This window comes from Cetorhinus maximus, chromosome 21, assembly GCF_964194155.1.
Source record: "Cetorhinus maximus chromosome 21, sCetMax3.hap1.1, whole genome shotgun sequence".
Taxonomy (NCBI): Eukaryota; Metazoa; Chordata; class Chondrichthyes; order Lamniformes; family Cetorhinidae; genus Cetorhinus; species Cetorhinus maximus.
Window position 1 is genome coordinate 92822496 of NC_135899.1, and position 14804 is coordinate 92837299.

The 14804-nt window shown below is 42.0% G+C and overlaps 1 protein-coding gene across 1 annotated transcript in view; it reads left to right on the forward strand.

Annotated features, from left to right (window-relative positions):
• The window catches only part of myom3 (myomesin 3), a 106973-nt gene extending 92970 nt beyond the window's left edge, over positions 1-14003 (forward strand). The window contains exons 31-36 of the mRNA XM_078567480.1: positions 1584-1689; positions 3590-3753; positions 3871-3907; positions 5365-5387; positions 7119-7174; positions 11569-14003. Of these exons, the coding sequence (XP_078423606.1) occupies positions 1584-1689; positions 3590-3753; positions 3871-3907; positions 5365-5387; positions 7119-7174; positions 11569-11823 (641 nt within the window). The 3' untranslated portion in view covers positions 11824-14003. The remainder of the gene's footprint in view (positions 1-1583; positions 1690-3589; positions 3754-3870; positions 3908-5364; positions 5388-7118; positions 7175-11568) is intronic.
• Positions 14004-14804: the final 801 nt, after the last annotated feature.

A 14804-nucleotide genomic window follows, 5' to 3' on the forward strand; every position in this document is an offset into this window, starting at 1 on the left:
TCAATGAGATTTCAGCGTTTGCCTCAACTGCACCCTATGGTAGCAAGTTCCACATTCTAACCACTTATTGCAAAAACATTTTTCTCCTGAATTCCCTATTGGATTGATGAATGACTATCTCATATTTATTGGGGAGAATTTTCTCCCCGTTGGGGGCTGCTGAGCGGGAGCGGGAGCAGGCGGGCGTGCAGCTGATCACTGACGCAATCGGCTGCGTGCCGCCATTTTACGTGGGTGGGCCAATTAAGGCCCGCCCAGCGTGACACACACCCAGAAGCGTTGAGCGCTCCCTGTGCGGGTCGGGGGGAGGAGGCTGAGTCGGGGCCTGCGCTCTTTCGCATGCACGCGAAAGAGCGCAGAAATCTCCCTGAGGCACAGAGCTGCCTCAGGGAGTTTAGTATGATTATTATTATTTGAAATAAAGAAAAAAAAATTCAGACATATCGCCTCATGTGACACGTGAGCTGGGACATGTCACTGAATTTTAACAAAAATTTTCATTTGATTTATAAAGCCTTCATGAAACCTCATCCCACCCGTGGATGAGGTTTCATGATAAATGTGAAGGCCGCCTGGGCTCTTCACCTGCCCCCCGCCAACCTTAAGGTTGGACGGGCAGCTATGTTGATTTCTTCAATTGGTATTTAAATGGCCTTAATAGGCCTTTGATAGTTTGGCAGGCGTGCAGCCAACTCCAGTGCGCGCCCGCCGAACTGAAGATCTGAATGACGCGCGGTGAGGTCAGGACGCATGCCCGACATTACTGCGCATCATTTTACGGCGAGCAGGGTCTGCCCCCACACACCGACCAGGAGATTCAGGCCTTAAAGGCTTGCATGGCATATAGATTTGGACTCCCTGCAACTTATTTCAGCATCTGCCCTAATAAACCCTTTAAGCCCTCTATCAGGCAACCCCTCAACCCTCTCTTTTCTAGAGTAAAGATCCTTAGTCTGTTTAGCCTTTCCTGACAAGCATATCCACTCAACCCTGGTATCATCCTTGTGAAATGTTTTCACACCTTCTCCATCCTTTACCCTTTTTATAAAATAGAGACCAGAGCTTTTCACAGTCCTCCATGTGGTCTAAGGAAGGTTGGATATAAGTTTAACGTAACTTCTATGCTTTTTAATTCTATCCCTTTAGAAAAGAATTTGCAGTAATATGGAAAGGCAAGTTCTTGTCAGTTCAGTGATTTCTAATTGTTTGCACGTGGGAGAATTTGAACAGTGCGCCCTCTAAAGGAGCATAAGATCACTGACAGCAACTTCTAGATTTCCGCATTTATGCACATGTGTGGACTCAGTTTCTGAAGATTAACGACTATGAGCGCTAACAGTTTCATCATTATTGTTACCCCAAAATCCATGCTAATAAAACTGTAGAAGCTGATGAAATACTATTTTACTGCTACTAGGTGGCTCTGCCCCATTTGTAAACAAATCTCCCAACACGCTGATTTGTTTACTGTAGCTAGTTAGTATTAAGAAAGCTGTTAAGACCTGATGATCCTAGTTGAGACGAAACTTCCCTCATCTAACTTAATGAAGGTTTTGTTTAATGACATTTTCTACTTTCCACAGGCACTTCTGCTTCTGAATTAAAAGTACAGGCCACAGCCGATGGAATAAAGCTTTATTCCTTAACAAAGTGCAACATGGAGTACATGAAAAACACCTGGTATTTAAAGTAAGTGAAATGCCTTAAATAGATTTTAGAAAGAATAAAAAGTATAAAAACTAAAAGGTAAAATGTCTAATAATTATCAGCTGGTTACAGTTGCTTGATACTGATCAAAAGAGATTTGTGTGTGTGACATATTCAAAGATTTCAGCAGAATATTTGATACAATTTTCTATTTTGTGATGTGGATGAGTGCACTTGTACAGAGTGAGATCATCAATATAAATATCAGCTGTTCTTCCCTTGGTCCAGGCACCTGATTTCTGGCTACTGAACACCAGAGTCCTGGACACTTGGCACCACACAGCTTTGGTGCAGTGAAGCTAATGGTCTGGACTTTTGCTCCCGGCCAGGGGTACAGAGTCGGGACATTTCCCGGCTCCAAAGACCCGACCCAGGAGAAAGTGCCCCGGAAGTTGGGGTTTTCATTCCGTGGCGCTGGGGTCCTCTGGAAGTCAGGCCCAGCCCTGCGAACGAGTGTGGAGGCTGCTGGGTGTGGAGGTGGGCTGTGTGGAAGGCCTATCTCTGTGCTCTGGCACTGAGTCCAAGATTTTAAAAATAACAATAAAGCGGCCCTCACCCCTCACACCCACTTATCCTCCATACACTCCCCACACCCCATCCATGGCCCCCATACCCTCCATGCCAACATATGCCTCTCTTCCCACCCCCATGGTGCCTCATACCCTCCATGCTGACCTGTACCCCTTTACCCACCCCCTTTATAGCCCTTATGCCAACTTAGTCCCAACTCATGCCTACCCATGCCCCCCCACTTTTGCCCTTACACCTACCTTGCCAAATTATCCAGTTTCCACCATGTGCAGACTGGTTAACTGAAATTAAATAAAACAAAGTTACAAGTGTTTATTGCAGACATTTAAATAAAACACTCTCATTCATAAAAACCCACTCACTACAATTACATTCCTTCAACTACATCCTTGTGGACATGAACCTTTCATTCATGTTCTTAATCTCTTATAAAAAACAAACATCTAATTCAAATGCATGATCCCTTATACAAATGAACATTGAGATTCATAGTCCAACTTCAAAAAATCTAAACCACTTGGAACTGTCAATCAAACTGTCAAATCACACATGCCCTACTGTGATAATGGAGGATTGTGAAATCAGTCATGCAGCACTAATTCAACAATAGTGGCCTCTGTCAACAGACAGAGTGGAATAGCAAGCAATGATTTTTTAAACACTCCAGATGCTTTTTTAAGATTTAAAGGGCAGGAGTTTTAAATTCCTTGATGACTTGACAGTTGCCTTTGAAAGGGTATTTTGCCACTTTTCACTGTTGTTTCTGATAGTTCATTTTGACACTTCAGTTCCAATGGGCTTGGCAGTTATTGAGTTTTTGCATTTTTTTACACACATTCATGCCTAATTTTAACAATCTCAAGGGGCACCTTACCTCTCCAAGGGACACATGACCTACCCCAAAGAGCACCTGACCTACCTCAATGGACACCAGACCTCCCCCAAAAGTGTTCCAGGACCATATCCAAAGGGGTACCTTACCTCTCCAAAACGGTACCCCAACTCCATATGGACTCCACAAAGTTCAGACCTGCTCCTACCAAGCCTAACCAGTGCACCTGTTTCACACACCTAGATCACCAAAATTAGACATGAATGGAGACAGCTGATGATTTATATTGGCAGCTGCCTCTGCAAAATGTGCATTTGCAAAACCTGACCCAGGTCCATTACCCCCGCCAAATTGGTAGGCACATTGTTTGGGGGTGGGACTTCCGATTTTTGGCCTCTTCCGCCATTTTCACGATGATGAGGGGCTCACTGTCGTTGCAAAAAACCAGGCCAACATTTCAAATCCATTTGTGATGATGAAATTCTGTGGTAACAACTAAAACGTAGTCAATCTTTTTAGTGAAAAAACCCTGGAATCTCAAGAAAGAAGGAGAATGGGATCTGATAATCAACAGATTTGGCTGCAGATCTCCAATCCAACTGAAGCAGACAAGGGGAAATACACCTTGGAAATGTTTGACGGTAAACAGACATATAAACGAGTCTTTGCCTTATCAGAACAAGGTAAGAAATTGTGCTTTTACACACATTCCAAAATTCCTTTCAAATATATTTGACAAATTATACCATTATCATTCAAAATATAAATGCTGACATGAAATTTGTTGGATTTTGTTTCAGTTTTTAATGAAGCAATAGCTGAATATCAAAGACTGAAGTAAGTTTCCTTTTCACTGATTTATTTTCATGTATTTGGACTGCAAAGTAATCCCCCTATAATGGTGGCAGTGACTTCTCAATTTGGTCAAATCCTCTTATAGTTGCGTAGATTTGGGACACAACAAAATTGTGATCTTATCCAATACATGATACAGGCCCACCCTAACGTATTTCTAAGGTATTTCTTTTTGCAATCCAAATATAATGGAGCTCTAATGAACCATTCCATGTTTTAATGTATGAAATAAAACTGATTTGAATATTATTGGCCTATATAGTGAATGCAATCATTGTATCTTAAAACCCATTAGTCACACCACATTCATTGAACTTCTACACCTCCCAGATCTGCAACAAGAAAAGTAAAAAGTAAATAAACCTTTCAAGCGATAGCCTCCAGCAGCTCCTCTGAGTATTTTGCCAAGACTCTCACAATACTGACTGCAGCCTGCATAGCCTGTATTTGTTACCACCCACCCCCAACTGAGGTTCCCCAAAGTTGTTGATCCAGGTGAGACTCCTCAATTTGTCACCGTCTGGCTGGCCCCACCCCCTTGCAAATTGTTATGCTCGGTGTGAGGAGGGATGAATTTGGCTCTCTGGATCCCTGTTTTTATTCAGCACCCAGCCCCCACCCTTCTGTTGGTCGCAACAAGGTTTAATATAAAAAGAATCCATTTCGCAGACACCTTTCGCGCAGACCCAATCGTTCTGGCTTTGAAGGAGCCAATTTGATCAGATTTTCCTGAGTTAAAGGTAAGAGTAATTTTATTAGGTACTAAAGGCAAGAAATGATAAAACACATGCATATACAGTCATACAGCTTAAAAGGATAGCATCTTTCACAACTCCCGGATGTCCCGAAGCACTTCACAGCCAATGAAGTGTTGCCATTGTTGTAATGTAGAAAAAGCAGCATCTAATTTGCACACAACAAGCTCCCACAAACAGCCACATAATCTGCTTTACTGATATTAGATGAGGGATAAATATTGGCCAGGACACTGAGGAAAACTCCCCTGCTCTTCTTCAAGATGTTAGCCATGGGATCTTACATCCAGCTGAGAGAGCAGGCAGGGTCATACGGACTCTAAACGTTAACTCTGCTTCTCTCTCCACAGATGCTGCTAGACCTGCTGAGTTTTTCCACCATTTTCTGTTTTTGAGCAGACTTGACATTTTAATCGAAAAGGCAGGACATCCAACAGTGCAGTACTCTCTCAGTAATGCATTAGGAGTTAAGCATAGCTTTTGTGTTCAGATCTCTGGAGTGGGACTTGAACCCATAACCTGACTCAGAGATAAGCTTGCTACTAACTGAGCCACAGCTGATACCTTTGTAGCCCTGTGGCATCCGATGGCTTGATGTTACTGATAGTTTATTTTCTAACCATATCTGTGTGTGCAACAATGAATTATTGGGAGTTTCCTGATTTTGTTACATTTATTTTTCAGGCAGGCAGCAATTGCAGAAAAAAGTAAGTTACTTCAATCGAGTACGACTCGATCAATATGGTGCAGATTTTGGGTAATTTTCTATCATGAAGGAAGTTTAAAATGAAACCTTTCTTTTCGGAACAAATTCCAATTACACAATTCTAAATATTTTATGTTGTTTCCTTTCAAGCTTTTTTTCTTCCAATGAATATTGGCTACCCTGGGTGCAGGAGGTTTGAAAATGCATGAAAAATTCGAGGGCATAAGCTGGGGGTGGAGGGGTCAAAGATAACAAAATGCCTGAGAGGGACAAAGCTGACAATTCCCTCATACAAATGAGGAAATTTGAGTTACGCAGTAAGCTTTAAAAACTCAATATTTGTAAAAGCAGCTGAGGAGTGAGGGAGCTGAGAAGTTGTACAATTACGAGGACCTGAGAAAGAATGTTAAGAGTAGGAGATATTTTAATAAGTCTTGAATTCAACAAGGAACAATGTTAAGGTTGGCATAGCTGTAGTTTAGGAGGAACAACCAGACAATTGTTTAGTTCGAAAGGAGCAATGAAATGCACTGTGCAGATCAATGGCTCTGGTCCTTAAGGAGGAATTTTTAACTCCTGCGCAGAAAGCACATCTGCTCATTCAGGAGCTGCAGTGAGAGGTCAGTCCTCATAAACTTTCCACCAGTCAGTCGCCTGCACAAAACGGGCAACTGGCTGGCTTTGGGCCTTTAATTATCAGATGGCTCAGAGTCTGTCAGGTAAGTCATGGGGCAGTTACAGAGGGTTTTGTGGATGGGAAAGGCCCTATTTGAAGAACTTAGGGGTGTGCTCTGTTTTTCTGGGAAGATAAGTTTTACATTATCTTAAGGGGTATTGTATTCAGACTGTGGGTTTGGGCATGAGTCGCAAGCACCCCACTCAATCATTCAAATAATATCAGGGTTGCATTATTTTTATTTGAAGCCCCTGGTTGAGTCAGGTCAATGCCTCATCTCCCTGAAAAACACCTGCATTGAAAGGTGAATCAAGCTGTAATGGCACTGCTTGAATTTCAATTCCTCTAGGTGGAAGGAATTAAAATTCCCCTTTAACTTATTATCAACTAAGCCTTGTGATCATAGTTTGAATCATCCTTAGCTCAATGCCGAGGAAGCATTAATTTCACATAGATTGTCCCAATGGAGACTAACATCACTGGGATGTGGAAATTCCAGTTGTGCTGGTGCATCAGGCATGTGATTGGGTGGAACTTCAGCCTGTCAGTCTACTTCATTGCATAAGCTTCCATCTATCGCCTGGGGTTTCCAAAATTTTGGAACAATATCTTGCTGGTAACTTGAGTCAAAGAACAGGTTTTCACTCTTTGAGTTGGCACTTTTGGGAAAAGGCATTGTGGGGCCCACGTACAGCAGTTATTCGGGACTTATCTTTGCATCATGCATGCTACTCACTTCATGGGGCTGGGTGAGATCTGATAGGTAATTCCTCAACCCCCCCCCCACCGGTCCTGCCATCAGTTTCGCTCCTTACTGTAATGTCATGGCTGAGGGGACGAGTGGGACAAGTATCTATCCCTCCCCTGTCTGCTGTTATAAATATGGGCAGATATCCAATGGAAAGAGCCATTCACCCAAGATTTCCCCACCTCCCCATTACATGATATTGGCACCACAAACTGGCTTGCATTTCAAGGGTTATATGTTTACTACGATTCCAATACAGCCACTCTCTGTCAGACGTCCAACATAATATTTTGTTCTTGTTCCTTCAGACAGAGCTAAAGTGGCCAAGGGTCTACCTGATGTTGTTAACATCATGGAGGACAAGGTAAAGAATGGAAATATTACTTTACAACAATCAAAATTTCATGAAGTATTTTGTACTGCTCATCACAGCCATCATATTTAATGCTAAATATATTTTTTAAAGTTCATTAAGTATTATTGCATTCATTTAGTACAGTAACTATTGCCATTAAATGTATACAGGCTACTTTAATTTGTAGTCATTATCAAAAACTGTCATTCCTTAGTATGTATTTAAAGACAACTTTCTAGATAGTCTCTGATATTTCATGTACAGTTTATGATTATGCATTAAATTAATGGCTCAATTTTCACCACTGTAAATGCTAACCCATTAATTATTGATTAAACCTGATCAATTTAACAACTTATTGTTCACTAATTGCTAGAATGCATAACTTACATTTTCTGTTAGTGTTTATTTAACACAGGAGTACAAATCAGGTGGACAGCCGCAGGTACTGGGATGGAAAGCTGTTACACAGATCTCCAATCAACTTAGCACCCAGCACAATTTTCAGTGTTAATTTGGGGTGGAAACATGCAGTGGGATTGTAATAACATCATTTCAGTCTCATTTGGTCCATGTATCTGATTTTGCTAGAGATCTAGATAGCTGTCCTCTTGGTGACGCAGTCGTGTCTAATGAGTTTGTAGATCCTGCTTTGCTGATGATCTATGAATTCTGATGAATACCTGTGGTAGTCTTGGGTGGCGAGTGGAATTTCTAGCCACTCCATGTCTGTGCCCGTGTTTCAGAGGCTAGGATGTAACCACTGCACTTTCCCTGGAGTGATTTTGCTACCCATATTAGTCAAAGGTTTTCTCAACAATTTCAGGTTAAAAGCGACAGATTCAAATCTGCCACTTTCCCAATGGCAACCAATCACTCTGAGATTACAGCTGGTCCCAATTTTGCCAGGGTTGGGTCTCAAATTCCTTTTTCAGCTGCCTAATGCAGATGTATGTAATGTTAGGAGAGAGATAGAGTGAATGGGAATTCCAGCTGTACCACCTCTATGACAAAAAGTGACCACTCCCACCTTCAGCAGAATTTGGCACAAGTTAAATAAAATGTAATCCGGTCCCATTCCAAATTCCTTCCTCACCCACCGAGATGTACTGGAACAGGGGAATTTTGAGGTTTTTTTGTATATAATTTTCATTTCCAATTCCTGGATCACTATCTAATTTCACTGACATTCTACTAGTGATTATTATAACAGTGATTGCTGTAACTTTTCTAGTCTGTTTCTGTATAATATTTACCTGCAGTTTAATGCTGTATTTTCTACTTTAATGCAATCTGAGCGCATTGTAACCTGGGGCCTGGTGATTTTCGGGGCCAGGTTATTTTGCATATATAAGAATGGCAGCAGCATAGCCAGGAGCCTGGGAACTGTCCCAGAGTCCACCAGCAAAGAATTAACATTTGTGTTTAAATAATTCTTTATCCTATGCAATATAACTCAGTACAATCAACTGTACAGGCCAAGACAGCCTTAATTGTTTAAATCATTCCACAAGCATAGAAACCTTGGATATAAGAGACACATGGGTGTTCCTGGGTCCTATTATCAGATGCCATGTTTGCTGTCATTTACCTGCCATTACAACCTGCTCACCTATATCTGGGCAAATAAATTGCAAATCCCTCAACATTTCCATCAAAAAATCCTTGTTAATTGTGAGAATTAGTTCAATATGCAGGGTAGGAGCAATTTTGAATCATTCATTAAACATGAAATTATTAAACATTTAGATGAAAGAGAAAATTATTAGGAGCAGACAACTTGGGTTTCATCAATAGAGGTCATGCTGAACTAACCTGATAGAGAGAGTTCGTTGAGAAGGAACAGATATTGTAGATGGGGTAAAATGCAGTAGATGTGGTGTACATGGACTTTCAGAAAGACTTTGACAAGGTACCACACAGGAGACTACCGGAGAAGATTAAGCTGCATGGAATTAGTGTAGTTTGGGCTGGGGATGTAGTGGGTGTGTTGCAATTTGGATTAAAAACTGGTTAGAATGGAAGGAACCAAAATTAGGAGTTAAGGACAGTAACTCAGAATAATAGGAATCAAGTCTCAATGTGTTGTGTTCTGAGCTACCTTTGTACACTGTGTATCTCAATGGTTTGGATGTAGGGCTAAAGAAAGTGGTGTTCAAATGTGCAGACAATGCTAAAATAGGAGGCGAAGTAAATAATACTGAGGACCAAAGAGAACTGAAAAGGGATATTGATAAGCTGGTGAAATGCATACAGTTTTGGGCTTCACACCATAGGAAGGATGTTGAGCCATTAGACACAGCACAATACAGATGGTTGTTATGAGTGTTTAGTATTAAGAATTTTAAACCAAGCCAACTTGCCCAGAATTGAGGGGCGAATCACTCACCACCAGCTCTGCTGGACAGGACATGCCGCTTGTACGCCTGACACCAGAATCCCAAAGCAACTGCACTACTCGGAACTCGGTCGCAACAGGAGACTCCCAGGAGGACAGCAGAAATGCTTTAGGGATGTCCTCGAAGCATCCCTGAAGAGGTCAAATATCCCCACTGGCTCATGGGAGTCCCTGGCTTGTGACCGACCAAAATGGAGAAGGCTTATTTGAGAAGGCATTGAGCACATTGAGACAATCCATTGGGATTGTGCAGAGGCAAAGTCAAGGTGTCAGAGAGAGTGCACAAACCTTCAAACAACCCATCTACCCAAACCTTCAAACACCACCTGCCCACATGTGGCAGAGTCTGCAGATCACACATCGGACTCATCAGCCGTTTCTCACAGCCCATTGAACCAGAGCGGAAGCAAGTCATCCTCGATCCAAAGGGACCACCTAAGAAGGAGTAGTTTAGAATTATGAAGGATATGGAAACAGATGGTTTCCAGTGATTGAGAAATTCAGAACAAGAGGACATAAAAGTCAAATTAAATGTAAGCAATTTAGGACAGAACAGAGGGGTGTGAAATGCACCGTCAGAGTTAATAGTTGAAGCAAAGATTATATTAATATTTTAGAATAGGTTATGTAGACGGTTGACAGAAAGGGGAAATAATTGGGTATTTGAACAGGATAGATAAGTGGGATTAAGAATATTGCTGTTGAGGAGAATTAAGCGCAACACTGACTGGTGGGGCCAGATGGCCTGTTTCCATGTTTTGATTCTTATACAAGGGCCGGAATCTTCCATTCTGGAGTCTAAGTTTAATGGGAGGCACAGAAGTGGGAGTGATTTCTGCTGTGGGTTGGGACTGCTGACCAGACGTGATCTTGCACTGTTCAGCTCATTACATATGCATCCAGGAGGAGCTCGCCATTTTGCCATTTCTCGCGGAGGAAGGAGGAAGTCGCTGTTGCCGCCATTATCTCATAGGGTCGAAGGTCCGGGTGCCACATTTAAAGGGCAGCCTACACCATCCCTTCCATCTTTGCCTGGCCCACCCTTCCCCACTAATCCTTCCTCCCTTCCTTGGTCATCCTCCACTCAACTTGTGCTGCCACCACCCGGTCTCAAGCACAGTCTGGCATTTACAGAAACGCCCAAAGAGGGCAACGCAGCAGCAACTCACTGTTAATCATGGAAGAACTCTAACTCCCGAGATGAGCTACCTCCCCATTATTTGCAGTTGTAAAAGTGAACATTCTAATTTCTCGCTGGCGGGGAACTTAATTTGGAGGGAGGACTGAAGTCCAGCTAAGTTGCCTTTTAATGACCATGCATTACATGCTAACGCATGCAAAGGGACTTTCTGACATTGTTCATCAGGATGCTGAACCCTCCTTTAACCCACCTTTAAAGTCCCGAGAACAGAATTGTTAAAGTCCATCCCACCGTCGGGAAACTGATTTTTGGCCTCCCGCTAAATTAAGTTCTCTCTACTGCTGGTGGGACTGGAAGATTCTGCCCAATGTGACAGGAAAGCAGGAAGCCTACAGAGCAGCCACTAAAGAATATTGAATACATTAACCATGATACTGTGTGGCTCCATTGGGGTATCAAAGAAACACGAATGGAAAATCCTGCCGTAACAGTGCAATTTGTTTAGCATAACAAACAAAAGAGATGAAAAGAATCTATGCAGAAAGAGACAGTCTGAGGGAGTCAAATAGGTGTCAAAATGAAGAGAGGTAATAATAAAAGAGCAATAAGAAGAAGAAAGCAAAAACTTTTTACAAGTGGGATTTATTTTGGTGGAAATGTCAGGTTTTCAAATTGCAGTGGAATCCTTTGCTCATGATTGATTTGACTTTGCAGATAAAGTGCCAACTGCGATGTGACAAAGTTTTAAAATAGGTAGTGACTAAAATAGTTCCAAGGTCTTTACTGCATTTAAAAACTCATATGCAATTGAATTATGCTACAGGCGGCCAAAAAGTAAAATTGATATTTTGTTGTCTTCAACAGACCCTGTGCTTGTCTTGTATCATTTCTGGAGATCCCATTCCAGAAGTTTCCTGGCTGAAAAATGATAGAAAACTAGTTTCTGGTGAACACTATCAGGTCGCTGTTGACAAGACCACAGTTACGTTCAGCATCCAACAGGTCACTTCCGAAGACTCTGGAAAATACAGTGTGTTTGTAAAGAACAAATATGGTTCTGAAACAGCTAGTGTAACAGTAGGTGTCTATAAACATGGAGAAGAGTCAGGGAAAGAATAATTTCTCGATGAAAAGCCTTCAGGTCCCAGATTTATAACAACACTACATTGAGGATAAAAGGTTCACTAGCAAACATTTTTTTTGTGAAATATTCTGAGTTCCAGAAAACAATATTATAGTTTGTGGTGCTATTAGTGCTTTAATTTAAAGGCAATATGGATATTTGCAGTTAGGCCTTTGAGTGCGATAATAATCACTTTGAAGAAGAAATGGAAATCCGTATCTTCAAGAAGGTGACGGGAGACAACAATTAGGAAAATCTAGGAAGTGAGGCATAAGCTCAGGGTCTGCGGCAGAATAATTTCATTCTTGGAGTAAAAGACCTTTGGAGAAATCAATCAAACCTGTTTCAAAAGACAATTGGACACTTTCAGAAGAGAGAAGACACTAAGGTTCAGTGAGAAAGCAACGAATTTGGAGGGTAGGGGGTGGGAGGGTGGATGGCGGGGGCTTTGGGTAGATGTGCCAAATAGGGATATTAGGTCCAAAGACATTTTCTTGCTGTTAACAATTTATATGCTCTTATCTACCTCCCCCTTTTCCAAACCATAGTAGGCACTTTATCACCTTTATAACCTGAGCATTGTGAATCACTTGGCCAAAGCACAGAAAAGAAAATCTGATGGAAAGGATCACATGCTCCTTTAGTACTTGCTGGAGTTTCCTTCCCTTGTCCTAGTTCCTGCTGCATTTGTTGCTGTGAAAATGAAGTGATGATGTAGGGGCAATATTGCAGGCCAGGAAAGAACCACAGAATGGGGCTAAAATAGAGCTGTGTTCCCAAACTCAAGAGGTAGAAATGAGCCACACTCCTTGCTCTCTTTAGCAGCTCAGTAAACCCTACTGGAAATGCTGTGTGTGGGTGTCAAGTAAGGACATACTGGCCTTTGCTCTAATGTGCCTCAAGTTTAAATGCTTGTGGTCTGTCTGAGCTTACATTAACTTCTCTAGTGGTTTCTTTCAATAAGCCAGTTAATTTCTATTATATAAATTTATGGCATTCAATGTTGGAAATTTATTTTAAACATATGTGCCACATAATGTTAAAAAGTATCACTAATACTGACATGATGGGTGGGACACAGATCTTTATCTCTGGGATCTACATTAAAATGCAGCCCAGATTGATGGGATGAAAATTTCCTTTGTCGGCTGGTTGTTAGAATTCTACAGCAAATATGTTTAAATGGGTCTCAGTTCAGTTCCTAGTGTGCATGAGCCTGAAACACAATGTGGCCCTATGTTATCAATCCCCAGCTAACACTGATTTAGGGACTGGAACTAGATTATACTAATGTAGTGCATCGTATTCATTAGGGCTGGGGGCTGAGGCATATTTTTGGGCAGAATGCTGGATACTCTATCCAACCCAGCTATACATGACCTGGGAATGCTGGTACCGAAAGTGGGTGCGATAGAGAAAGTGCTTCATTCTCCAACATGAAAGCCCTTCACCCTTGATCACAATAACTCATATAAAACATGATGGAAATATTAGTCAAGTTCAGATTACAGTGTTAAACATCCAGAGTGTCGTGCATAAAAGCAGTTTCATAGTTCAGAGCTAGCCAAAACCTCATCGTTTGTTTTTCATTCACTCATGGTATGTGGGCGTTGCTGCCTAGGCCAGCATTTATTGCCTATCCCTAATTACCCTTGAGAAGGTGGTGGTGAGCTGCCTCCTTGAACCGCTGCAGTCCATGTGGTGTAGGTACATCCCTCGTGCTGATAGGAAGTGAGTTCCAGGATTTGACCCAGCGAACGGGTGTGAACAGGTTTTAAATGAAGGGATTCCCCTTGACAATTATTCTGGACAAATTTTCAACTTCAAACATCTAGAAACAGCCAAATCACGTAAATTATCTGCTGTATAATTAGAGATATGGTTTTGCACCATAATTACAGCGCTCCTTACTTCTGCTACTGACTCATTTTTATGAATGAAGTTGTTTTAGAAATTGATTGATTTGATTTGTCATTATTCAAATGTGATTGTTGCTGATTTGTTATAAGCCACAGTAATAAAGTTGGAAATGATTTCTGTTCCTCACTAATTACTGATATTATTAAGTTTTGCTAAGTACCCATTCTATGATGTGTTTACAGAATCTTTTTGAACTTACTTCTGACATTGCTAGTTGATAATAAAAAGATAAACCATATCTGTAATTTCCTAGCTACTTTGGAGTAAAATTTCTTTCATTGTTTATCGTTGGTGGGAACAGTCGGCAGGACCCCCAAAATAGGTTCCCCCACATCATCGTTCCCCACCCACTCCCACCCCGGAAAGTCTGGGGACCTGGGGGTGCAGCTGATCTTATTGGCTGGGCCTCATTTAGATAAACATTTCAGGAGTCCAGTCCCAACTCAGCTAGATTCACTAGCTGGCTGGTGGGCAGGAGGGGGAATTTGGGGATTGGAGGCTCCCCTGCAGTCTCCTGCAGCCAATGGGAGGGAGGGTCTGGAGCGATTGTGACAGGAGCATTGCAGAAGGAATTGGGGTGGTTTATTGCAAAGGTGCTCGAGAGAGGCGGGGCACCCCATGGGCATCCTGTGAGGTCTAGGGGAGAGCAATCCTCCTGACCCACCAGGAGTTCTGGCATTTTTAAAAACTTACCTTGGCCTCTTCAGGCCAATGGTTCAGCAATTGGGTTCCAGACAGTGCAGGACTCTCCCAGACTGGATGTTAAAATCATGTGATGGCCACTTTGACATTAAATTAGGTCCCCGCCTGCCTGTACTGGGAGCCTCAATCGACTTGGAAGTCAGCAAAGACAGACAAAGCAAGAACAAGGTAATGTAACACCCCCTCACACACCATTCTCACTGGATACGGGGTGGTGCTTAACCAGTCTCCCTCATTGCAGCAGTAACCTCCAGTTAAACCCACAAGGAAATGAATGAGAAAGCAGATCAGCCACATAAATTATATGAAAGAAAGCAGAGGTACACTCAGATTTGGCTGGACTTTTTGTGTTTAT